The sequence below is a fragment of the Frieseomelitta varia genome, unplaced genomic scaffold (assembly GCF_011392965.1).
Source record: "Frieseomelitta varia isolate USP_RPSP 00005682 unplaced genomic scaffold, Fvar_1.2 scaffold_614, whole genome shotgun sequence".
Lineage (NCBI taxonomy): Eukaryota > Metazoa > Arthropoda > Insecta > Hymenoptera > Apidae > Frieseomelitta > Frieseomelitta varia.
In genome coordinates this window covers 108,609-136,462 of record NW_025110384.1, presented here as the reverse complement: position 1 = coordinate 136,462, position 27,854 = coordinate 108,609, and the positions used below count along the sequence as shown (strand labels likewise).

Sequence of the window (27,854 nt, the reverse complement as noted above, 5' to 3'; positions counted from 1 at the left end):
AGTTCATCGTGTTTCTCTTAAAGTGTTTTTATTTCAAATGTACTCGTTTCTTACAGAGTCGTGACATACAAATATTTAGGCCTAATCGTCCACGTGGTCGTAATTTCGCTACGCTCATCGAAGTATTACAAAGTACATATTCCGTGACCACGAGGCTAGGCTCTGAACATATGTATCTTTAATTGGTCTTTCCGGTCAACGGAGAATTATTGAAAACTCTGAACACTGCGTTAGATCATTTTTAAAATTTTCTCAGTCGCTCTACGTTACGAAAATTTTCTACATTGTCGTGTTCGACTGTACCTTTAACTGCTAACGTAATTTTTACCGTAATTGACGGTGCGTGTGATTCACGTTTAATCGTATAAGGAAAATAGTAGTATCTCTCTATTAACACAGCTAAACATACTGGAAGAAAGACGTATCGTAAATTAAAAGTAAGAAAAATGATTCAAATGGCAAATAATACTAGCACATAGATATGTACTGTGAGACTTCTCGTTAGCAATTAGAGGTTGTTAATGCTTTAATCAGTCTCGTCATGGTATACATTGCATCTATATCCGTCAATTGTCTATATCAACGTGTCTTCATCTTGATTCGGGAAAACCATCAGCAGGGAATGTTGAGATGTTGTTCTTTGACTAGCTGTTAGCAATGCAGTTTTCTCTCCTCCGCTTCCGTTGATAGAGCAATCCGGCGAGCTTCCCTCGAAAACGTGAGTCGTAGTGCTACTAGTTGAGGGCATGTCGTTCAAGTCTGGTGATGCTAAAGGTGGTGCTTGAATTGGACGAGTATTATTGTTGCTGCTTTCTAGTGACACCAATTGCATACTGTACGACTCACGATAACCGGACGTACTGGATGTATCTTCGTCCCATGAGGCGTCTGACGTCTGAGGATGAAGATGATGATGATAATGATGGTGATGGTGGGGATGGTGGTGAAGACCAGCATGCATTTGCTGCTGATCGCTCAGTAAATTACTGCCCTTTTCGCAATCCGACTGTCGGATAGATGAACTTCTTCTCGAGCGAATCGATGACGAATCGGAGGGGATGCTAAAACTCGATGGTTCCATCACTGGGGTTGGTGGTGTTAAAATTGATGGTTGGGTCGTTGGTTGTGTTACGTTATTACTTTGTTCTGATTTCACTTGCACTGCCTGAAAATTAAATTAAATTTCAAGTCATCGTTTAAATATTGCGATATACGTGTGTCTAAAATATTTAAATCAACTCAGCTGTATCATTAGCTATACCTAAAAATGATACATACTATATAAATTGATTAGTGGATTACTGTGTGAATTAATTCATTACTATATTAATTAATTACTTAAACTATTTCAATTATATTTATTAATAAATATGAAATGCAATATCGCCAAGCGCTGGTAGAAAAATTTCATATTTCTATAGGTGTATATATATTATTACTTCTACGTGACTTCTTCGACTCTTTCGCAATCGAAAAGTCTTCTTGCTTTGACCCATAGAGCGTTGTAATCGAGGTTTGTCTGGGCGGGATTCGCCTGAACTGTCCTCGTTTGGACTGGTTGGACTGAGTTGGCTCGTCACGGTTTCCCCTAGTAAAATAAAATGCAATTAATGTTTTTTTTTATATATAAAATTCTACTCTCTATTCTACAATCTATCCATGCTGCTCTTCCGTAACTACAAATTATAACTCGACGTGTTTCTCGAATAATAATTACATTTTGTGAAGTGTGATTATCTCAACATCGCACTATCTCTACTGTGAATAAATATTCATTAAATTAATAATTTTGTACCTAATTTATAGATTAGGATATAAATAACATTAGATGTTAATTGCACGTACAAACTAAATTTGTATTTTTTTTTTTTTTTTAAAGCATTGAGAATTTATCATTTTCTAGATATAATATGTTATAAATAGGGATAAAGTTTCACATCGTATTACATAATATTATATCTCTTGTTTAAAAGCCGTTTTCAAAAGGATATTCAATAAATTTATTGAAAGTCATGCTCATAACTATATTCAATACAAGGAATAATATCATTTTTTTTTCTTTTTTATTATCTTTACAATGGAAGGCTTAGTTATGTAGTGTATTTCACTACTGTATTTCACTAATTTGAAGTAAGCTTGGAAGGACTGTAGAAGAGCGAGCATCTGGCAACTGTATGTATTCACGAATAAAGCAATCAAACGAGAAAGAAAATATAGTATAGAGAGTGTAGAATATATATATATATATATATAAAATATATATAGAATAATATATATATATAGTGTTCTTTTTACAATGATCTTTTTAATAGCTTTATCTTATTAATATCTGTCGATATATCAGAAATGATAAATAAGAGATGATTAACATAAAGGTACATGTTCTGATATTGTTAGCTGATAAAATATGAAAAATATCGTGTAAATGAAAATGATATGAAATATGATATACGATAAGATATAGAATAGCAGGAGATAGTTAAACATGCTAACGATTTATATTATTAAAAGGTTTTCTTTTTGTATTTAGACAAATGAGGTGAATGAAATAGATTTTCGTGGTTTTTTCTAATTGTAACTTTTTCATTTTACTATATTCTACGTTTCAGTTAGATCAGTAAGCATATTTAATAAAAAGATAAAAATTTTTGATAAAAGCTAACTAAAATTCGACAATTGAAAACTGTTATTTTCCTATACTTATTACAAATATATACATTACAAATATATACAAATATATACATTTATGTACGTATAAATTGATCTATAAAAATTTTATCAAAAATCTCAGAGACTAAATTTTTCATTGAATTTGCTTTAGCAGCATTCTTTCTTATAAACATTAATTATCTATTAATTTAAAGATTACAATACGTATTAGAAACGTTGCATTTAGATTCTAGTTATAAAAATATTAATTTCTATAATATATACAATCGTAAATTCAATAATATCATAACTATAACTTATTTATTTAGAGTATGGGCTCGAAATTTACCTGATGAGTGCCTAAACTCTACAGAAGAGAGAAAGCGCAGTTTTGGCGCCTTTTGATGAGTTAATATAGGATGAGGCTTTACATGGTTACGTTCATCGTTAGTAGAAGATGGTTGGGATTTATCTGAAACATGCCACATTTAATGTCTAGAATGAAGCGAAAGACGACAAATGAGTCATACCAGGTGACAGAGTTATTATGTTGAAATATCGTTTAGGAATCTAAATTCTGCTAAAGTTAGAGGAATTAAAATTCAACGTTATTTATTATACAACGTATGACGTTAGCATACGCTACTTTCACGGTACCATTTATTTCAATTTAGTAGAGAAGCATGAGTTTCGAAAACGTTTACGATAGTATGGGGAACGGAATATTTGTATAATAGAATTAATCGGTGAGAAATCTAAAATGAAATTGACATTTGACGAGGTTGCTTCGATTATGGAAGACCTGCGAGAAATTGTGTTTAAATGTTTTAGGCCACACTCTCATTGAGAAAAGAAAAGAAAAAAAAAAAAAAGAACGAAAAGATATAGTATTGATGGAGAAATATGAAAGTTAGTACGTAGAGGATTTAAGCACACATACACGCCCACGCACACATAAGTTGTATGCATTCTTTTGTCAGATAAACAGAGAATGTTGTGTTAATCTGTAGTGAAGAAAATTGACTTTCGATTATAGATAGATCGTGTGATCAGATAAAAGAAAGAAAGCGAACGAGAAAGTCGAAGCAACTACGTTAGTGAAGTACAAACTATGCAACGATGAACAGGATACCAACTGTTGGACATTACCATTGTCTAAATACTGCTATATGTATACGAATACATGTATGTATGTACATATACATATATATGTATATATATATATACAATATATATATATATATATATATATACACACACATATGCATATATAAATATATACATACATTTATTACGATTGTGTACATAAACGTAAAAGGGAAAACAGCAATAATAATAGAATAATTTAATGAAATATATGGTAAAAACAAGATTTTTTATATTTTTCGTAATGAACACTCTCTTCCGGGTTCATGAAATCAAATTTTTTGCTAATTCGATGTGAACAACAGCAAGTAATGATCGAATCTTACGTGCGTGAGGTTCGAACATCACCTTTACTTTTTCGTCACTCGATCTTTACAAAATATATATCGTCACACAAGATACATAAAAAACGAAATATACGAGATGTATGGGAAACACACTAAACAAAATATATACGTATCCCAGTTAAGTGATCGCGAGTAGACATATTCTGTGATCTCTTATCTGGGATATATTACGATATAATATACGACATGTTATAAGGATGAATTTACACGGTAAACAAGTTCAAGCTTTGTTTCCAAAGGAAGGATGATAAATTTATTAACGTTTTGTCTGCTAGCAGAAATGTGCATCGAAGAATAAACTGCAATTCTTTTTTAACGTGCATACGTACACAAAGGTTTGGTCGAATCTCTGTTCACGGGAATAATACGAAGATAGTTAGCAACAGATGTGACCAAAAGGAACATAGAGGAGGAGAGAAGGTGAGCAAAATTAGATGAGATAACGAGATATGGAGAAGCGTGATAGGGGGAACACACCAGCAGGACGTTTATCATAGATTTTAGTAGAATTTACTATTAGAATCCGCTTACCTCCGTCCCCTAGCTAGCAATGGAAGCAACATAATGATCAATATAAGACCAAACAGGGAGGCCCGAACGATGGAAAATAAAACGAGAAATCAAAAGCGTAAGCTGATGGAAATCAATTCAAAGTGGCTATACTGGTAATGAGGACCTCGAAATAAAAGTATTCCGACGCTTCGTCGCAAGCCTCGCTCGTCAGGGAATGAAATGAAACGATGCGTCGTCATTTACGAAGCGAAAAAGAACGAAGTGTCACAAGAGCTTTGCAAATTTGATCGCAGTGCCCTATAGACAATGGCTCGATCCAACTGTGGTAGACGTCTCTTAATCGCTCGAGAAAACAGCGAAAACATTTATGAGAGGCTTGCAGTCGCACCGTTAATATTGAAAATTTGGGACTGATATATATTGAGAATCTCGGAGGAAATGAAATACCTGTTGGCGGCTGTTGTTCCTCTTGTTGTTCGGCGACACCGTCGCAAACTTCGCGAAGGGTGGACGAACCTCCGCTTGTGCTCGATCCTGCAGTAACAGTGAAATGAAAATACCGATGTTAATTTTATCACTGACTGGCAAACTTTTCAAAACGCTGTAAAGCTCTAACGCTGTAAAGGACGAGCTTTCTATGAAATATAATAAATGGTAAAATCGTACCGCGTGTAGTTTGTATACCATTTGGCGGCGCTGATACTTGACTCGGCTGTGTTGTTTTAATAGTACTGCTGGAATTCGACTGATGATTCATGTGACTTCTGGATCCGAGGTCTCCGGTTAAAAGATCGATTAACGACAATCTCTGTGTGCGTGACTGCCCTTCGTTTACAGAATGCATGTCCGCGACACTCCTCTTTGGCTCTGTTTGCGCTTCGTCTGTACATTATTATTATTTTTTTATTCTTTTATTTCTAACAACGAATCGAATCGATCGCGTCATAAAATTTCATCTACCAACCAAATTTCCGATCTTCTATTTCTTCCTTCAGGTTCTTCAATTCGTGAATAAGATCAGTCAGTAGAGTGCCGCGCGATTTTGGTACCGTTTTAGTATCGCCGGTGATCTTCGATCGTATTGTGCTCTGCATGTTCCTCTCGTGCTCCGAGATCGGTGCTTGACCGATCTTGTGAACGATGAACGGCAGCATTTGAATGTACAATGCGGTCCGATGCGTCACTACGAATTCTATAAAGTTCCAAAGGTAAGTGGAAGCCTCGTTTCGTTTGTTCAGCAAACGCATTGTGCGTAAAATTTTTGGCCACTCGGTCTTCAGTTCCGTTTCGAAGCATATCGTCATTATTTTTAGAGCTACGAGAAATGGATATGGGAAAATAAATAGACAAGGGCTATTTTATACGTGTAACATGAGATATACCATATAAAAATCTTTCGATTGTTTACCTAAAAAGGCAACTTGATACAACGTCAACGACATTTTAGTTGAAGTCTTTGAGTCTCTCGCTGCAAATGTTAAACTACCCGCTCTCATGTCTGTCGTTGTTTTTAAATTTTGTGCGCTTAATGGCATAGTTTTCGTGGAAGGCGGCCATAAAGTGTTTAGTACCGCGGTTAACGAGAAATTTATATCAGACTGTCTCAGTTTCGGTACATCTGAAACATATATAATAATATCTTTAAATTGATCCATTAAATGAATGATAAATTAATGGATCGATTAAATTGAAATTAATATTTTTTAAGAGATCTACTGAAATATTACCTTTTCTTCCTGTTCCCACGCGTAGAAACAATGGTATTAATAAATTGAGTAGTATATTCTCGATTCGAGTTTGAGTTATAAACATAGCGTGTAAATATCCTTCTCCGAGAGATATAACGTAAAGTGCTATCAGTCGAAGTACCGTCGAGCAAAAATGTTGCGGAGGTATTTTGCTCATTAAAGCCGCGGAGGAAGCTGATGTCATATCCTCCGGTGGGGTATCTCCAATGATTAATGACTATAGATAAATTAAAGCTCCCAATTAATAAAATGTTAAATGCCTAATTATTCCTCCACTATTGTTATTAACTCTTCAATACCTAAGTTCGTGAGGCACTTGATTATCTAACTACACTTTAACAACGATGTTGTCGAATGCTATTAATCTCGAGCGGCGATAAATATTCGATTTAGAATTTGATGCTCCTTTAAACGCTCGTAGATATATATAAAATAATTACGTTACCTGGCAAGTAGTGAGTAATGCCTTTAAGTATTGAAAATGAGCGATGTAAGGACATTTTGCCAACGTTTCGTAAACCCCTTTCAAAAGATCGCTCGCAGCAGTCCAGTCGGTATTTCTCCTGATAGAAGCCTTTTTGTGTATCTTGCTAAACGTTTTGTCCAGTCTTCTTAAAATATTCGTCAACGCAGGCCTCATGTCGTCGCTGGACCAATCGGTCGAGGGCAAAATATCGTTCATGTATCTTCTTAAGCCGCGGCAACCCATCGTGCTCGGATCGTACGGAGATATTTTCAACAGGCTGTGTGCAATGTCCGCCAATCGCTATTAACGAGCAAATTTCGTATTTTTAATAATAAACGCGAGATATCTACAGGAATGGAATCAACAAATTGCCAGACAGTTGAAAGACTAAAAAACTTAATTTCTACTCCATCGAGGGAAGAACGTACAAAAAAAAAAAAAAAATTTACAAAACAAATATGTGAAATACTCACTATATGACATTTGGAGTCTAACAATTCGATCGTCTTTCCATCTTGAGATTTTTTATTCAATTCGACCAAGCGGGTCGTGCAGCGAGCCACAAAGTCTCCGACCATGTTCAACAACGTGTCGCGTGGTCGACGAAACTCATTTTTATGACAATTTTCCGCGTCGTCGTTGTCCCGGTCATAAAAGGTTCGAACCTTAGAATGTTCCATATATTTGGTGGTATGAGTATCATCTTCGAAGTCAAAACCAGGCGAATACGGGCCCTTGCCGTAATTCCTTTGACTAGAGCCCTTGTGCTCGGGGCTCGACTTTTGTGGTCCGTTGTAATATCTAGAAAAATTTGACGCGTACGTGTACACCATACAGTTGAAATTTCTCGTTGAAAATCAAAGCTTACTTGGTAAGTGCTTCAGAATTATTTACTAAGGTCTTCACAGCTATAGCCAATTGATGTATGATTTCTTTCTCTGTTTTGCCTTCTTTGTTATAAGTCGGGGACTGTATCTGTTGAACGTAGCATGGCAGTATTGCTTCCAGTATCCTCTGTTACATTACAGAAAATTAATCGCGGGCGTTTACAGAACAAATGTTTCAAGCGTGTTTAATTGAAATTGCCTTACCAACATTTGTTGACCTCTCACGGAATCAGGCGCGTAAGCTATTACCATCACGCAAAGAGATATGCAATCTAATACAGTGACCATTTCATTCTCGTCGTGGTAACAAAAATCAATAGCTTTGAGAGGTTTCTCTTCTTTAACCAGCTCGTCTATGTTCAAAGGATCCGGCGACGGAGTTTCCAAGCTCAGCAATAAATTAAATAGGCACGCCGAAGGAACCTTTAAACAATTTTTAAAAGCTAGACCAATATAATCATCGCGTTCTACGATTGTATATAACATACCTTGTGCGCTTCTCCATGAATGCTAGTCTCATCCGTATCCAATATGGTGGAAACACTTCCAAACATTTGAAGAATGAATGGCTTTCGGTTCATGAGATAGAACTGTTTAACAGCGTACTCCACGGTGGTTGTCACCAATTTATTCGTCTGGTGAGTGGAGTACAATTGCAGTAACGTCGGCATAATTAGCAAGTAGCCGTTCGTCGAAAAAATATTCTTGAAATTATGCGCGGCGTTAATATACGTAGCAATGACGTAACGCAAAATGCACGAGTCTTCGCTGTGCAGAATTACTGCGCCGTTCAGAACATTTAAAAACAAATGAATGTCTCCTGAATAAGCGAAATTGCCTGCCATCGCTTCGAACATTCTCGCGATCAGTTTGACCCACATAAATTTGTGCATCACGTCTAGACCAAGAAGCTCCTGACAAAGGAATGATCATAAAATTCATGGTTTATCTCGGTGTATAGTAGGTAAACTTGCTTGACATCGAGCACAATCTGTTATTGATCATTTCTCCATAGGTGAACGCGTTTAATTTTTAATGCAAAGTGTTAATCCATTTACATCGGAACCATTATTTTACCATTTACTTGTTAATGAATTAAACATTATACGATTTCATTGAAAACGTTGATCTCCATATGTTCTCTACGCGTTCACCTATGGAAAAAAATAATCAACTATCATTATTTATCTATGACAGAAACTATCAAAGTATGTGCTCCTTGACGCTAGACAAGTTTAATGGCCTGTTTCAGTGATCAAAATTGCCTCTATTTTACGCAAAAGTAGAATAGTGTTTTGCTTACCCTGCCAATCTCACCACCTTTATACAAATCCAAGTCCGCCTCCAGTGCTCTTCTCGGGAAAGAAGGTAGCTTCATTAGCTCCTCGTGAAGAAAGACTACCCTTTGAACTACCATGTCGACGTTTTTCAAAATTGCCCACGTTAGCAACACTTTGCCGATTTCGACGAACTTGTGAATCAGTTCTTGACGTTGCAAAGCATTGAACGCGTCCTCCGGTTTCATATGAACCAATTCGATCTCCGAAAATTGCGATCTCCCTTTAAAGAAATAGTAATCGCGAACATACGACGATGGGTTGCGAATTTGATCTGAAAAAAAAACGCAAGTAAGTAATTGTGTAAAAGAAAGAGAAACGAGCAATCGTAAATTATATGGTATGACTTTTTTTTTTTTTTTAGAAAGATGTGATTAGTACAAACGTGTTTTGTAGTCAACAAGAAAGTACTCTCGTTGCTTCGACTCCTCGATGCCGAAAAAGTCCAAAGATTCCCGCAGTATTTGGCAAAATTGCGTGTCCTCCTGCACTGGGAATTGCGAGGGAATTCCTCCTGCATCTGGTCCTTGCGGACCGTGAACTACGATTCTTTTCGCGGATGGAACGTTCGCGGTCAACAAAATCGAAGCGTCACACTGCTCTTTCCGTAATATCTGTTTCAAGTCTTTGAACATTATTCCATGGACGCTGTGCACGACCTGTTAAGAACAGAAACTCTCAGAGCTATTCAATTTTGATCTGAACAAAATAGGAACTTGCAGAAATAAGTGAAAAACATAGCTAAAGCAAATATGCCATAACTCAAACACATGGAATCCCTTATAACAGCTATACCGAATTTAAATGTCGAAACTTTGGAAGTGTGTAGAAAATCAATAAACTGAGAATCTCGAAAGCAAATCTTTAAAAGAGTTTTTCAATTTATTAATCCTGTACGTGCTGCCGAAATTTTGACGTTTAAGATTGTGACACTCTGTGCAAACGATGGCGTTGGCTTGTTTAAACTCGAGAGAATTTATTTACCATCCATAGTATAGAAAGTGCAGTTCCGATTAACTTTTGTCCTTCTTCGTGCGGTGAACGCACATAAAACATAACGTATCCAATAATATAATTGTACAGAGCAAAAGCAGCCTGCTGAGGTAGCTTCGGCACGAACCGAATGAGATGTCTCAAAATTTTGAACATCAACTCCTGCTTCTCCCTGGTAAGACGTTCTAAAACGTAACGAAGAAACAGCGCACTGTCTTCTACCAAACAGTTCCAGATTACCTGCGATGAAATTAAAAACCATTCAATTTGTTTGTTGAAATAACTTGCCGCGCGATTAATTGGACGGTGAACTGCTTACTTGATACGCAACTTCGTAAACGGCGCTTCCATCGTCTGAAACGGCAGCGTCGTCAAGGAGATTAATTATCTGCACGATTGCAGAGCACAGCGAAGATGGAAATAACGAAGGTGCAGATTGGCCATGATGAGATGTGTTTCTCGGTATAGTTTCGCCGCCATCTTCGTCTCCAACATTTCCTACAAAGTTAGTCGATCATTAGACGCGGGAATGGGAATTCATTGCGATTATTTATCGCGAATGAGTGACAATGAGCTTCGAATGTTAACACGCAATTTTAAATGAATTTTTAATACAGCTAAACATTTTTTATTGCCATTACATTGATACACAGACAATACTCTGCAACATGTGTTTTTTCTAAATATATAAAGTATATTAACGAAATGATCACCAAGGTTGCAAATAACATTTGTTTTCAAATCTCTAAACGATCGGTATATTGCCTTCTAATTAATATACTAGAATTTAATGCATACGGTTTAGAATATAGCTGTAAGAAATGAAAACACAAAACACGATCATAACGTTAGACGAAACTAGAAACTGCAAGATCACGATATGAAATTGAATACTTATGTACAATGTAAAATAGAAATTTAATCGACTTATTGTTAATAAAATTATGCATTCTTTCCATTGTGGGTGTTGATATTTTATCATTTGTCGGTGCCAATTTGACATCGAGGGACAAATTAAGTTCAAAAGGTGAGGTTCGAAAGGAAAATTGGCACCGTACCCTCATCATGATCATCTCCGACAGGGCTTGGCTCGTATGCTGCTTGTACAGTAATCGGTATGGTAGTGATCAGAAAGTTTTCCCTTTCTTCGCGTTTCTTGTCGTCTTGTGCCTGCAAAGCCTTTTTTATGAGTTCAGTTTGTTGCTTCTTACGAGTTTTCGTTGCCGTCACCAGGGACCTCTAAGTAATAGTTGTAGTAAATTCTACTTAATCTACTGAAAAAGTTCTAATTCTAAGGTGTTCTACAATTTCAACGCTTATCTCAAGGCTTACATGATGCTCCTGGTTAATAGTCACTTCCTCCACCTTTGTTTTCACCTGTGGCATCCAAGGCGGATCCACGACTGGCAACGATTCGATACCGATTTTCGGCGATGGTAAAGTGAATTCTATTCCAGGTGGAGGGACCTTGAACGTGAGGTGAGCATTCTCTTCCATGCGCGGCCAAACTTGATATCGCAGCTTCCACAGCACTTGAAATCTTAATATCGCGTTTATTCGTACGCTCGAGCTGCTGTGCTCGAGGCCGTGATGCATCAACTCGCTGGCTTGATTTGGGGCTCGTACAGCCGCCACTATGAAGAGAGACGCGGCGGACGCTGCAACCTCCTGGTTCGACTCCAACAGAAGTTCCCAAGCGACGGGTAGAACGTCAACGAACAACTCCTCGGTCATCACCACCGCCCCTTTCACCATAGTGGCCAGCGGCGCGTGAAATATATCCTTCACCTGAGTTTTCAGATATTTCAATACCGGCGAATTCTCTTTGTCCGAATCCCCGGAGATTTTCGACGACTCCTTCCCTTTCTCCGAGTCTTGATCAGCCAAATCCTTTGAGGAATCTCGTTGCGCCAATCTGCCCGACTGCGAGCCATCCATGTTCTTCTCGACTCTGTTGAAAAAACACACACACACACACACACACACTTTCATCGGTTTTTCATCTTGGTGCCTCTGTTTAATTACGAAAGAAACTCGCGTACTTGTATTTTTTCCCAACGCTGTCCTTCCTGCGCACAGGCGACACCTGAGTGCTCGTTTGTTCCGAGACCTTGCGGCTCCGCTTCTCCTTTTTGCTCGCCTCCTTCTTGTCCGTGTCGAAGTCGAACATCCCCGTGCCATTGAGAATCCCGAATTCCTCGCCGTAGATTTTCCTTATGGACTTGATCAATCTGCTGCACGCTCGCATCTGACGCCGATGGCAATACGGATGGCAAAAGTTCTGATGGGAGCAATAGAAGTTGAACGAATTGACCAGCTGTATCAGCACCTTCATCCAAGGGAAATTCTTATTCGTCTCGTCAGTTTCGTTGCTGTCGCTTGGACTCTCCGGTGGTTGATCGTCGATGAGAATTCCCGGTGACTCTTCCCCGCTGATTTCACCACCGAAACCAGGCTCGGACGTGTCGCTTCTGTCTGACAGAGAGCTCACTTTCCTCTTCGACTGTATCGAGTCTGCTCGTTTCACCGTATCTAAAAACATTCATATTTATATATTTATTTGTTTCATCTGTGTTAATATTTTTATCAAATACACTGGATAGACACTGCGTAACTGCAGCACTCTCCAATTTTTCTCGATATACATATATATTTATTATTTTTTTTAATTGATTTGTATTTGCTCGTAATATTTAACTTTATCATCAACAATCCATGCAATCCTCTTTCGCATAAGAAAAAAAGAGAAATAATAAAGCATCTCTGCGATTTCAAGCCACGAACCGCCGGCTATTCGTATACTCACAGGCCTCGCATTCAGTATCTTTCCCTTCCTTGGTGCCACGTCGAAGTTTCAAACTTCGTTTCTTAAACGAGCCAGTCGCATTCTCCGCGGTGCCACGGCGAAGAAGAAGCGGCCGACCTTGGGGCGGTTGCACGCGCTTCGCCTTCTCTTTTTCCGTTGTTTGAAAATCTTCCCCTTGAATCGTAACGGTTGATTTACTACTACCTTCTGACTCGTTGTCAGGTTCGTAAAGCACGAAACTGATCTTACGTTCCGCTAAAAATTCAATTTAGAGGGATCAAGTTAAGGGGAGAGAACAGAGTGAAAGAACGAGAGTAGGAGAGAACGTTTTGCCTTTTATACTTACGAGCCATTTCCCGGTCACCTACGATCGATTGAAGACTTTGAGCCGAGGTCTGTGAATGACCCATCGACGAAAGTGCCATGCTCCATCGTCGATTCGCCTCTCTGTTGTACATCCTTTCCCAAGGTGGCGGCCGTTCCTTCGTCAGAAGTTTGAACTTGGGCAATGTTTGGTAGGTTTCTCGTAAGAACGCTGTCACTTCCAGAAGTAGAATGCAGGCTGTTAGGCGCAACGCGATCGGACATTGTGATCCGTAGCCGTTTATGCTGGCTGAAACGACAACGAACATGTTTAGTTGTTCGCTCGCGGCGATCCTCTTTACATTTTGATTTTGATCATTGCGTGAAATCACCTTCGTCGAGAAAATCCTCCTCCTCGTCTTCGATGATCAAATCTCTCTGTTTATTTTCATCGGACACCGTCGCGATCACCTGATCGACGTTTTGCTTGTCTTCTAACAATAACTCCTCTAGTCTTGTTCCGATAGCCTGTCGAAAGAAAGCAATGCACTGTCGGACGTTCGCGGTTTCACAGAGATTTCCTTCTCTCGGCTGGAATGTCAATGTACCTCTGCCCATTGATAGAATAATTTTCCAGCAGTACGTTGAAGCATGTGAACCCGGGATGCCATCGTGGTGTTCCGGTTGTTAATGGGAACCGACGGACGAAACAGGGGAAAGTTCATCTTCATCCAGGTTGGCCATTGCCCTTTGTTACACTGATGAACGAAATGGGCACATTCCAGCAACAATGAAGCTCGTGCAACCACCGGAGCGTAAGGCTAGAAGAGGAAGAAGTACATGATATCTTCTTAATGTTAATTTCTTTCGAATCTCGTGGAAGATCAACGACGTGCTCGACTTAAGTAAAGTTTCAGATCGATTAATACCGTGAGAAATAAAATATTTTTACAAGATCTAAGATTGCCGCCATTAGATAGTGATCAGGAACCGAACCCGGTTGGCAAGTCTCCAGTAAGAATGAGAATCTAAGCATTCCATCGTAGACGGCGTTACGAGGTACCAGCCTTCTCTCTTTCAACACTACGAACTCTGATTCTCTAGAGGCTTCGCCAAATTCTATGGAATTTCTTCTGCTGAGATCTGTTTGCAGTGAAATCGTGTCTTAGCTGAGACTTTTGAAATACAATAGTAGACGACGGAATGGTTCGTCGTTGTTCACTTACAGCTTCCTGGCACCTCTTCCAGACTTTCTTTCTTCTTACTCTTTCCGAAGCCAATCTTGTTCAACTGATCTTCCATTCGACGTTTCGCTTTTTGCAAAGTTAGGCCAACGCTACGTAAACAGAATGTTTATAGAGTTTAACATTTCGATAAACTGTTACTAAATGGTACAATAAAATTTCTTATCCTTTTCTAGTGTACTTTCTGTACGATCTTTAGTTCTGATGTGTTCTGTATACATGTACACGGTATTCACGTATATATTAATGTTTTTTCACATAAACATTAAGTATGAGAAAAAAAGAAAAGAGGGAAAAATAATACTGCTTGTTGCAAGCAACATAATGGTGTATGAAATCTTTTTTTATTCTTTTGCACCATCTTTTTTTTAAATGAAGTTCAAATTTTTAAATGCTACAAATTTTTTTGTATCATATATCAAGCATATATTATGATGTATATGTGATGTATCGAAAATAAAAGATACATCTCTACTAATACATAGATTAATATTATTATAATAATATTCCTAGTACATAAGAAATGTTATTAAATATTATAATAATATTTCTAGTACATAAGAAATATAGACCTTATATGAGCTCAAAGATCATTTTGTATCACTTTGCTTTCACGTAGTAAAAATATGTAGCGTTTTATTTAAAAAAAAAATTAACCTTCGTTTCTTAAAAATAAAAGATACAAAAAAATTTTCATATATTATTGTGTGGCTTGCAAAAAATAATACTACTCTTTCTTCATTTCGAGAAAAATCCTGTCTAGTAAATCCGTGAACATCCTGTTTATGCGTGAAATTTTATGAAAATGGACTCACCCACGACCCGATCTAGATGCACTACGGTGATGACCGTAATGAAAACTAGATTGCCTAACGAAACTACCATCTGTTGGCGATTCGCTGCTTTCGTGACTGTCGGTGGAATCAGTTCTGCCATATTCCCTTCGAAACCAATTGACTGAAATTGTACATATTCGTGACAATCTTGCAAATAATCACTTTTTTCACCGCGTTCTTCGCAATAGATGTTCGAAACTTTTATAATTTCTACCTATGCCGCCAATTTGAAAGCGTGTAGATTTCCGAATTTTCCCAGAGCTCAAGTCTATCCCTAAATTACGTTCACTTTGCCGCGGTGTGAGTATGTGATGCTTTTTCCTCAAATTTCCCAAGGGGCTTTGGCTGATCTTCGCATTCTCTTCGCTCAGTTCTGTTTCAAGAAGGCTCTGCATAAACGTGAACTACATCATTAAAATGAAGAAACCAATGACGATATACCATCCATTTGACACGGTGTACATACTGCGCAAGTCGAGGACGTACTACGCTTTTTGAATAGAAACTTCCTAGTACCTCTGTCATCCACCGTGTAACAAGTTTCCTCACCGATATCTGCGTGTTCCTCCAAATCAGACTGGTGTATGTGTCTATTAAAAATTATTTGTACCTTTTATTTCCTCTTACATCCTCTCGCATCTCGCAAAAATTGCTTGACCAGTAAGTTATTCCTTTACCTAATAACACGGGTCGTTTGAACATTGCTGTTGCATCGCTTGTTAGGTCGATCCGCAGAGTCCAAGATTCCACTCAGAGCAACACGGCGGAAAGCACCGCCGTGAACTTCTTTGACGTACGACATGAACTGCCGAAGATCGCAGTACAAGCTTATGTTCTCCTGCGACTTCAGCTCCTTCAGTGATTTTACGAAACGCGTAACCAGCGGTTTGAAAACGTAATTGAAAATGTGACCCTCTATGCCGCGAGCGCTGTGGCTGCTAAATCCACCGTACGATCCAGCTGCAGTCCCAGTGGTTGTTGCAGCCACGGTGCCCGCAGCAGCTGTCGCGGAGGAACTGCCAGTGCCACCGCCAGTTCCCCCAGTTCCAATAATATTGGCACCAAAATTCGTCGCGTATCCACCTTGCGAGCCGACCTCCGGCGATTTGCTGGACCCTCGTTTCTGATCTGCCACACAAGATACACCCTAAGTCCTTTGCGTCGCGCGAAATTCTTGCTAATATTGAAAATCAAGAGTAACAAAATAATCATCAATGCGCGTACAAGGATGTGCGTTTGCGAAACTGCGAAACTGCGATACCAAAGGCGACACGAATCAACAAATTTTCGACAATTGCGTTTGAAAATAAATTTTGCGTCTCGAGAGAACCAATTGCGCTGATCGTGGCATTTTGCGAGCGTCTTGGCAAATATCGGGATGAAATATCGAAAGCGTACACCGTGCCGTGTTGTTCGTTCCTCTCGATTTACTCACTAAGTGGAGATAATAACGAACTTGGATCCACGCAGAATCCAACGAATGCGTGAAAGAATTCCAAAATCTCCGGTATCGGTTGTTCCCGCACCATTGATCTCAGGAACCGGGAGAACTGTTTCGAACTGTTTCGATGCAACTTGCTGAGGATCGTTTGGCCCTGAGATCGACAGAAGTCGGCCTGCGGTCCCCGTATTCCGTCCGAGCAGCTGTGCGGGCAGCCCAAGTGTTTTATTACTCTGATCACGCAATTCATGACGAGATTGTGAGACTGGTATTTGGACTCTTCCGGCAGATCTTGCCGGTACTCTTGCTCGTTCTCGGGAGAACCTTTCTTCTTTCCACTTTCCGTTCTTTCCACCACCGTCGCAGATTCTGAGAGAATATTCGATTACGGTATCAGGCGAATGAAATAATATAAGACGTTCACGTAATCGAGATTAACACAGGTTCTCTTCGCTTTTACAAAAAATTCTGCTCGAATTTGTGTATTTCGTACAAAGAAATATCTATTTCTTGTGGAGTTTTTATAGAAAGAAGTGTCACACGTCATAGCGTTCTTGTGAAACAGATGTATAATGAAAGTTCCATGAAAACGAATTATTTTAGAATATTAATTAAAAGTCCACTTTTATATTCGAGCGCTATTTATCAGTGTCAGCTATAAATATTGAATCTATCTTTGAAATCTATCTATTTAAAAGTTCCTCAACTTGTCCGATCCCTTTTGCAAAATAGTTTTCATTCACCTGCTATACTGCCGGTTGTTTCGTCACGAAAACATTGCTTCATCACTCCCATGTCTATCAAAAGTTCCATTAAATTTAATATATTCTCGCATACTCGTAAGGTGCAACAATTGCTGTCCCTCAAGGCAACTGAATGCACAGCCTGGCAAAAGGTGAAGAATGCAATGAATAAATAAACGTTGTATACATTTAATACAAAAGTAGTAGAGCTCAATGGTAATACCAACTTTTAGAACAACCTGCAGATCGATGTCACCTTCTTTGGTGATGTAACAACAGGAACCAGGTGCTTCTGGTATTTCGTCGCTGGCGTAAGTAATATTCGAATCCGTCTGCGACCGTGTAAGACTGGGTTTCCTTTCAGAATCTAAACGGTTACCGTGCATACTGATAACGTCTAATTGACTATCAATTGAACCCTACAAAAAAGCACCACGAATTCAATCGCCATAATTTGGTAATTCAATATTGTAATTTTATATTGATTTTTAATTGAATTATATTGAATTTCAATTCAATTTCAATTACTATAATTTTCTTATCTATAGCCTTTGTAATAAATATAATAATACGTGTCTTTGTGATAAGACGACAATTTTTATTTTAATTATCAAGTGGTATACAATAGTAACAATAAATCCACACTTACGATCGTGATTAAGCCACTTACCTGTCGCTTCATGTAATCTGGGGATGGAGTAGGCGTGTGTTCCGTGACGGTGATGATAGGGTTTGGCGCGGTGTACGATTGACTATAAAATCGACTTTGTTTCCTCTCAATACGAGTATCGCCGACGTACCTGCGAGATACGATTGATCAGAAGGTCCACACACTGTGGAGATATATTCGATCAACTCTGTCCATGCCATCGGACACTGTGAGTGTCTCCTAGCCAAGCACTACGGTCTGATCTCTAAGGTTCCTATCTACTTCAGTGCGCTTGCCATTCCACGTTGCATGCTCGATGTGCATCTTCTCAATTATATTTTACTGTGTTACGATTCGTCGATCTTTATTATTGTGAAATTGAATACTTTCGTGACTTAAGTACGCAAGTGATTGAAGAATACAGGGTAATTTGCCAAGGAAGAACCTTTTGTACCTTTGTGTACTCGTGATACAACCGATGAGGATCGAGATCAAAATTTCAAAGTACTTTCAAACTGGAATCTAATTTGATAAATAAGCCTGTTACAACGATATAATGTAGGATGCACTGCATTTTAGCGTTCAAACTTTGGCAGTGTTACTTGTTTATACATAGATAAAAATAAGGCTAAAATACCATGTAGCAAAACGTCTATAAATACTCCATTACAGGAAAATACAAAATGTAATAAATATAAGATGTAATAGATACGCTATAATACTCTCTTTCTCTAATACAAGATAAAGTAAAATATGTAATGTTCATGCTACGTATTGATACAAGATTTATTCTTTCTTTTTAAGACTCTCTTTACGACACAAAAATATTTCGCGAGATAAATTAATTACAAGAAAAAAATTTAACAATGTCAATATAAAATTCAATAGCTGCGATACTAACTTTGCGTTGATAAAAGAGAAGATACTTCAGCTATTTCCATATTTTTGTTAGAACTTTTCAATGAAGCATTCATGAACTTTTTACTATGCGATATTTCAGTTTTATATCTATGCCTATAGAAAACACTGGCAAAGTATGAATGTTAAAATATAGAAAATTTATACACACTGTATAAATATAGATATATTTTCTTGTTGGTTGTAAATTAAATTGTAAGCTACATTACAGGGTCCGGAACATATACATTTGCACAATTGCTAGTAGCAAATAGAAATTTAAATTCTCAGTGAACCTACTCTAGATTTGTGATAATATTTGTAACATTGTTAGCTATAAATGTCACGTATACAATATTCAGTCAGCGAATAAAATTTTGGCGAAATTCTACGCGTATGTATGCAATAAAATAAGACTGAAAAGTCAAGGGTAAAAATTACGAACGAAGTATTGTTCTTTACACATGCAACTTCGAAATTTACAAAATAAATGATATCGTGATAAATGATTTCGTTGTGATAAAATTGGCGATTGAAATTCTGATTTGTGTATCAATATTATAATTCACACGATAAGGACTGTGCATTCAAACGTTAACACTTAAACATAACTAATTGCAATTTAGTGGACAATAGATATATCGTCACGAGATACAATCGGTCAATGTTACTCGAAATCGTAATTGTTGCTTCGCTTGTGAAGGGTAAAAATTCGAGAAATAAGCGCGAGAAACGATGCGTGTTTACGGTATACGTTGACTCTGGCTAACGTGCCAAGGCGGCTAGGGCGTGGTGTGTGTTTAAAGGATAATTGTGCGCCCTACCGGAAGCAGGAAGCTCGTAAAAGAAGCGTGTAAACCGAGCTGCAGTACGGAACTTCCTCCGAGTGACGTTGATGACTTACCCTCCCGCGGTCAGCTCGTTAATCAAGCAGCTGAGTACGAGTTCAGGGGTGAAAAGGCGAACGAGAGAGAGAAGAGAGAGACACACAGAGAAACACATTACGCATAAGTTTTAACCAACGGCTTATCAAATTACGCAGAATAGAACAAAACTGTGTCACGAATGAAACTAGGCAAACTCTTTCTACTGGATAAGAATCGAAGCTCCGTTTTATTTCTCGATATTGATTCTGCGCTTCGATTTTTACCACCGTGACAGAATCTGCGTATTCATTGGAATAACATAGTTTTGGGAATCTATGAAAATTTAGATATAACTGGAAAGTAACAGTCAGTGTTGGGTTTTAAAAAAAAGTTAGCTTCCCTTGAAATCTATGAGATTCGAAATAACGATACTACATCTAGAGAACGATGCACTTGTAATTCTCTAAAGAAATCTCTAGAAGAAGTTTAATTAAAAATCTCACTAGAAATCGACGATGCCTGAAAATTGAATTTCGAAGTATACTTGGAATGGAGTATTGTAATAATCGATAAATTGAATGTACTGCTAATTCTTTTCTAATTCTATTATGATTTGTGATTGTGCTAATAATAATTGGCAGGAAATAATGAAAACAAGCGTAATACATTACTCTGTCTATAAATATTGTATTAGAAACTATTGTGAATAAAAAAAAAAAAAAATAATAAAAGTGGCATTTATCTAAAATATCAAGACATTCTACATATATTAGTTGTCTATTTCAATATATTAAGTATTTCTATATTAAATATGAGGTAAATACGTAAGATCTATGTATAGATGCCATTTTTATTTTTATTCGTATTGTAACTCAATATGTACGACACACGATGTACTACCCAACACTGATTATAATCTACGATCAAAGTGAAAAATTGTTTATCTAAGAAATGCTTGTTCCTTAGTACGGCATATAGTAGTTTAAGCACATTATCTTTTCGTAAGAAAATTTCTTTCACTGTTATCGTTTAGGTCGTTAACAACTTAACTGGAGATTCATACGCACGCACATACACAAAATTGAAATTAACGAATTAAAGGAATTTCGCGGAAAATTTGAAGCTGTAACGCGAGATAAGAAATCGTAATAAAATAATATGTATGTATGTGAGTACGAATGAAGAAGAAGAACTTACAATCGAGGAGATAGTATTAAACGAAATATTTCGATATACGTTTAATTTTACTTGCAGCCTGTATTGCGTACCTTAAACTTGGCATGCTTTTTCCTTTGATTAAGTTCGTTGGATGTTTCATATGATCGACGTCTTTCGCTTCGAAGATTTTCGAAGTTGTCGAAGGAGGTTTCGTCAAAGTTTCATCGCCCGTGTCGAGGCTTCTACGGCTATCCTAGAAATAAAAATCCCCGTTACACGTTGCTTTAAACAGTTTCTGGCAATGAATTCTGTCCAATTAATTACCTGCTCGAACAGCATCTTCGGATCGTCTTGACCAATTTTCTCGAGCGCTTTCTCAGACTTTGACAACAATTTCGTCTCGACAAATGCTTTGAGGTCAGCCATTTTCATTCTTTTCTTTGACTTCTCGCTAGTTCGCGTCGTTTGACTAGACTCAACATCCTGATCTATCGTACGTGGCAACAGAAGCACAAAGTTCGAAGTTCCAGAAGAAATATTTTTTTAGGATAATATATATATATATTTTCACATACCAACTAGAAGCAAGGCGTCTTCTCGAACTGCCGGCACCTCCATAAAATCCTTCGACACGTCTTTCTTTTTACTTTCCGGACTTTGGTAAATCGACACTTCTATCTTAGGTATGGGTAAAGAATTGCTACGGCGACGCGGCATTTGTTGCACCGATGTTTCCTCGTTAATCATGCGTAATCTGCGATGCAATATTTCGCGTTGCAATAATTCTAAATACGCAAAGCGCATATATAGACAAATAATTACCTATGGTATAAAAATTGTAGAGCCCAATGTACACCTTCCTCTTGCCACTGAGGAACAAAAAGGCACCTAAGCACAGCTACGTCGAGAAAAGTAGCGGCCCGAACATCGGCATCGATGGCAGGACAACTACTTGTTAAACCCGCGCCATTTGAATCAGTAGGACCTCGTTGCAGCACGGGACCTTTCGTTTTCAACGTGTCTTGCGTATCTTTCTCCGTTTTGTGATACTGATCTTCTTTTTCCTTCTCCACACCTCTAATAAACGTATTCTTTTATTAGAGGGCGCTATGTCGTGAGCAAAACTTTGCTGATTCACAAACATTAACTAACCCTATGGTCGTTGATCTTTCCTGATATTGTCTACAAGTGTCCAACGCTGAAATAGCTGTAACCTGTTCTATCGTTAATTTCGAAAACCCAGTTGTCCTGCCCATGGCCACGTGGAAAATACTAGCTTCACCCTGAAATGACAATGCGTTTAAACTTTGTCGTTATAAATTTGCAAATCCCTGTGTCAATGAATGATTATTGATCGTCAGGGAATAACTGACATATTAGCACTGCGAATATTTATGCAAATTCATATTTTTGCGAGCGTAGTTGAAAAAAAAAATGGAAACTAGACAACTCTGTATTACGATGTGTAGTTTACTCTTTACACTAAATTTGTAAATTTCTATGAACTTTCGCGCTTTTGAGTTTCACGTAAATTTATAAAAATCGGCAAATCTGTGTCTTGAAGTAATAATTGTACCTCTGCCAAGGTGAAAAGCATTCGAAACTTTCCTTACCCCGTCAAGTGCTTTCTCCGACTCGCTGAGGGACGGCAACCTGAAGATCACCTGATATATTCATTCTATTATTTTATCGAATAAAGTGGAAACAAGTAGAAGCTGTTGGAAGTTTGTTCTAGATACTCACTACGTGTTCGTCCTCGGCGCCAGAGCTCTCCTCGGGGATGGTTTCTGGGAATACAGTGTCTTTTGGCGACGATACCCAAATATTCTGCAAATGATACGGATTGAGTTGAATATCAATTGATAGAGACAATTTTCATTCTGACATCAACGTTTTGCACTTACGTCGTCGTCCAATTGTTTCGTTGAAGATCTGTCTCCACTTTGATCAGAAAACGCACTAACTGACTGACTCGGTGGACTTTCAACATCTAAGAAGTATATTTAATTGTACAATGTATAATTATATGTCCTATTTGAAACATGCCACGCAAATGCCTCGTGAACTATTCGTTATAGAGAAAGAAATGTTTTAAGTTAGACTTAGTTTTGAACGTATTAAGAAATTATTATTTTGTCCTTCATCTTTAAATTTGTATTATATTTCTATTCTATCTCTAAAGGATAGTTGCACCTTTTCCAATGTTTCAGAGTATGTCATTTAGAGAAAAATATATAGTGTCATTTAAAAAAACAAAGATTAGTTTGGAATCACGTGCACCTAGATCAAGATTTAAAACCACCATAAGATGCTCCACTCGAAACAAGATTAAAAGTAAATTTTATTAGAAGTATTTTTCCTATAACGAACGTGGGACGTTTCAGATGGGATACTTTGTATATAATATAATACAGTAAGTAAAATAATATAATATAATTAATATAATGTATTACAACACATATGTATATAAAATGATTTCACTTACTCCCTCCAACAAACACATCATCTGACATCTGATGTTGTTTGTAAGACTTGAAAGATCGACTCCACAAAGCTTGTGGTTTAATTCGACAGTGTGTAGTGAAGCAAGGTGTATCCGGATGACGACATTCATACATGGCCGACCATATTTTTAAACCGTTCTCCAAACGTAAGTTTGTTTTAAAATCGATATCTTTTAGGTGATTGCACAATGGTGCGAAAAGATAGACGAACAGCTACGGAGAAGCAGAGATACGTGAAACTGTTAGATTGTTTTATAATAATCCAGTGACAGTTGATCATTACATTGCAGATTTTCATTTATTAAATATCATTGCAAATGCCTTACTTTAGATATCTATATTTTTTTTTTTCACTTTTTTTAAAGTTTCACTAAATGCATAAAAATCCGCAATCTATATTAGTCACTGATATATTTTTCTCACAACAAATTCCATAGAATTAATTAATTAACAATGTAAGTAAATCGATAAAGTAATCTTACACTCATAGTAGGTATAGAAAATAGATAATAAAAGGGATTTCCTGGATCGGCATCCGTTTCGGCACATTCTTCAGCAGCGTCGAGAAGTATCCAGTGCAGAATGTAAAGAAGAGTTGTCTCCATGGCTCCGAGAGTTTGAAAATCCTTCCTTAATGATTAACCAAAAACCGGTTCTCGTGAAATGACATCCAGACGCTTGGAGAAATTACAGGAGAAAATAGAGCACAAAGATGGGCAACTCACCTATTGTGCAAAAGATTGGCCGTGGCATGGAGAACGTAGGGAAGAGCGGCCTGGATCAAACGCCATCGTGGCACAGTGCCCAGCATCAGGCTCAAAGAGGGTGTTAAATCATTGTGAAGATTCTGAACTAACACTTTCTCCAGAGACTATCAACGAACATTTGAAAGTTGTTTGAAAAGCTTGGCAGTTTAAGCGTCGGGTGATTAAATTATTCGAAACATATTTTGAGAGCAGTGAAAGTAAGTAATACTGATGTAGTTATACCAACCGTACAAGCTTCCTTGGTCTCCTACGTACGCATTAAAAACACACAGGCGCAAGATTAGTAGCTCGTCCCTTCGAGCACATTGCAGGAAAGAGTTGAAAGTTGTAAAACAGTGAGAAAAATGAACAAGAGGAAAGAAATAGTTGCGATAAGCAAAGTAGATGATGCAAAGTAAAAATCGTACGTCATTGCATCGCGCACATAATTAACAAAAAATGATGTGTGAATTATTAAGAAGAATCAGTGCTTACAATTGTTTGAGGTATCTTGTTCAAATGTGGGATAACAATTGCTATAAAAATCACTACTCACCAACTGAACGCGTGATGAAAAAAAAAAAACGCAAAAATCTCGCGACAACGGATATTTAAAGAACGAAGTGAACGACAAAAACAACGAGGCATATCCAGCTTACGATGTGTTAATTCAAAATTTACCAATCCAAAGCTATGTCCGCAGTTCTACTTAATTTTTAGTTTAGTAACTAAAGGCGAATGGAACGAAATATTACAATGTATATGTACAAGACGTTAGTTGGAAGAGTTGAGCTAGAAGAAAAGCTACGCAAAACTGAGAGAAAGTTGGGTTGAATATCGAATAATGTATTTGGTATTGCAACTAAGGCAAACGTTTCGCATTTGTAGAAAAGAAGCATACAATAAAGGAATAGATAGTAGATAGTTTTTATAAATAGTGAATTCTCTCCAGTAATCGAACCAGAATAATAAGAGAGTATATAAGAATTGCGTAAATCGGTTGGCAAGCATGGGAGCAGGCAGGTATCAGGCTTAGCAAACTTACATGATGGCCTGGCGCGTGTTGACAGAACTGCAGGTGACACGTGGAGGCGGCAGCGTGGAGGAGGTTACATTGTTAGTGCAGGTCGGGTAGGTATTGGAAAACAAAAGGCTGACAGGATACAGGTTGATAAGGATTTTGCACGGCATGAAATCCTGCAGTATCTCTCTACAACGTGTCAATTTCATATTTATATATTCTTCCTTCCTCCGTGTTTATCTGTTCTTTCAATTGTATCTGTACGTGTAAGATCAAAACTTTGGATTCCATGAGTGCAAAAATGCTCGAATAAAATCCGAATTTGGTAACTTAACGAAGATTACTCGTGTAAATTGCAATTGATAATTCCCCTTTCGTTTCAAATACTTTGGAGCATAGTCATTTCGAGTTTATTTCCGCAGATACATCCCGGCTCGTGTAATTCTCGCATTTCTTTAATTGCAATGAATATTCATACAAAAAAATCCACCTCTTGTTGCATTAATTCATAATTTCCTGCACAAGGGAACTCGATTTTATTCATTTGGCATGAATTATACATCGATCTGTCTGTCTGTCTAAATTTAAATTCGTTCGAATTCACCTCACGTTTATGAAATCATGTTGAAATAAGTAGAAAAAGAATCGCCCGGACTTTATTAAATTTTTATTCTCTCCGTACGTATAAACAAGGTAGATCTCCAACAGAAAGCACAACAAATTTCCTGGAGACAATCACGAAAGCGAAAAATTCGGACAGAACAATGCTTCGTTCCTCCGTATGGTAATGGAGCAAAAGCGTGTCTACAAATTGGATATTCTTGATTCGAAATTTGTGGACGAATATGTCGGAGATATCGTGTCTCGTGTCATAATAGTTTGCACGAAATATAATCAATCATTTGATCGTATCGGTCGACAAGATTTGTTGGGGACTGTCGCTATAAAATTAATTTGCAAACAAAATTCAGAAACGTTGTAATAGTTTTGCATTGTTGTATCAATTGTTCGTATATGTTACACACGTATACGTACACGCACTCGCGCACACACTCATGTATGTACATACATGCACTCGCGCATCGTTCACCTCACTTATAAAAAAAAAAAGGACATCTATAAAAATGAAGGTGTGAATTTTTACCATGCAGGCTGCTTCATGAACCTTGCCAAGTTTCGCACGTATGAATGGCCTGCAATATGCAAATTATATATACATAATTACTATATATACTGTATAATACATGGTACAGCAGTGCATCAATATGTGAATGACAGAAATTGTTAACTCGAGAATCCTTATATAATCTTTACGCGCTGCGTAATAATTGATCGCTAAACGCTTCTTTTCTTTTTCTATGAAGAGTTTCACCTGCGCATCTTTCTCAAGTCAATGCTATTAACATTTGATACTGAATCTCGATAAATTGATCGTCGACGAACTAGATCGATTTGCATAGAAGGATATTGTGTACCTCAACTGTCGCCAAAGGAACATCTGAACTGGAATGGGCAATGCCTGTTCCTGCACGTTTCCATCGAGGGACCGACGTTTATGCATGTTTCCAGTAGAAACGTCTAAAACCATTCGAACGCTTGCGTTACACAGAGAGGGGTGAGAAGAAGGGAAAATAGATCTACTGCGTATTCGACAGAGAGAGTGATCTGTCGCACCATAGGATCTGAACACCACGTGTCTCACCTGGCAATAGCGAATACTCTTCCGTGCTCTTCCTAGCGACATCAGCCGGTCTTTTCGTGTTACGACAAACGCACTTAGGCTGACCCTGTCATCACCCCGTAAATCAATTTTGCCTCTGAATAATCTATTTTCTCACTCGTGTCGGAGATGCGTCGCTACGTACCTACGTTTTACGGTTGAGATGCAGCAACGGGAGGGGATGTGAACGAGAACGAGAACGAGAACGAGAGCAATTTTCGTGGATGAGGCTGATCACGCACCACGCACGTCCCCTTGGGAATTCAAGGTGCGCGTTCCCGATACGCCGCGATCATTGGACGTCGCCACGGATGTGAAAGAGAAGCAGCACCGTGCAAGGACAGGATCACGTGTCACACGGCCTAGTGACACAGTTGCATCGTTCTCTCGTTAGCAGGTATGCACTCACCGAAAGGTGGATGCACCACCACGGCAGGATCGTGAGTAACTGAAAGAACACGGTGGATGCAATGCTGCGTTGGGAAGGATGGGAATGCGCGCGCTACTCTTGGAACAATCCAATGCGCCGGTCGTTCCATCGATCAGCCCAGGAATCTGCTCGCTGGACCACCCCTACTTTACCCAGGGGCGACCCACCCTTTCTACGCCGTGCCCCTACCAACCCATTTATCCACCTAGCCCACCTTGCATCAACCGAATCTTTCACTCGGCGATCAACCGATCCGGCTATACGTTACACTACGGCTAACACCAGCTGCCTAGTATCTCTCTCGGCCATTGCAAATGTTGCGCAATCTGCGAATTTCGGTGATTCTCGATCGACACGAAAAGAAATCCAACAGATCTACGCTGTTGTACAATGTTCGTACGCTC

General features: G+C 38.2%; 1 protein-coding gene across 5 annotated transcripts; it reads right to left on the bottom strand.

Moving 5' to 3' along the window:
* Positions 1-17: 17 nt before the first annotated feature.
* LOC122534568 (protein unc-80 homolog) lies at positions 18-27,664 on the bottom strand. 5 transcript variants are annotated; one of them, XM_043665337.1, is made up of 52 exons: positions 27,166-27,664; positions 27,003-27,087; positions 26,776-26,878; positions 26,445-26,493; positions 25,325-25,351; positions 24,527-24,547; positions 24,259-24,404; positions 24,016-24,163; positions 23,515-23,746; positions 22,934-23,019; positions 22,773-22,856; positions 22,643-22,693; positions 22,182-22,312; positions 21,852-22,106; positions 21,605-21,783; positions 21,354-21,517; positions 21,140-21,282; positions 19,910-19,939; positions 18,130-18,259; positions 17,687-17,878; positions 17,460-17,601; positions 16,711-17,085; positions 15,953-16,403; positions 15,742-15,865; positions 15,490-15,679; positions 15,255-15,396; positions 14,422-14,531; positions 14,148-14,338; positions 13,804-14,016; positions 13,588-13,723; positions 13,239-13,505; positions 12,893-13,147; positions 12,129-12,618; positions 11,419-12,037; positions 11,145-11,325; positions 10,406-10,584; positions 10,078-10,326; positions 9,479-9,752; positions 9,060-9,367; positions 8,245-8,670; positions 7,961-8,179; positions 7,738-7,883; positions 7,343-7,670; positions 6,849-7,169; positions 6,383-6,620; positions 6,064-6,273; positions 5,620-5,970; positions 5,322-5,537; positions 5,103-5,189; positions 2,999-3,121; positions 1,440-1,588; positions 18-1,165 (listed from the first exon to the last, which is right to left on the bottom strand). In XM_043665337.1, exons 3-52 carry the CDS (start codon positions 26,859-26,861, stop codon positions 575-577), a joined length of 10,455 nt encoding a protein of 3,484 aa, XP_043521272.1. In that variant the 5' UTR covers positions 26,862-26,878; positions 27,003-27,087; positions 27,166-27,664; the 3' UTR covers positions 18-574. The 5 variants fall into 5 exon arrangements, with proteins under 5 accessions (XP_043521272.1, XP_043521276.1, XP_043521273.1 ...); XM_043665341.1 differs by having other exon boundaries at positions 11,145-11,256; XM_043665338.1 differs by having other exon boundaries at positions 15,490-15,664.
* Between the last annotated feature and the right edge of the window lie 190 nt (positions 27,665-27,854).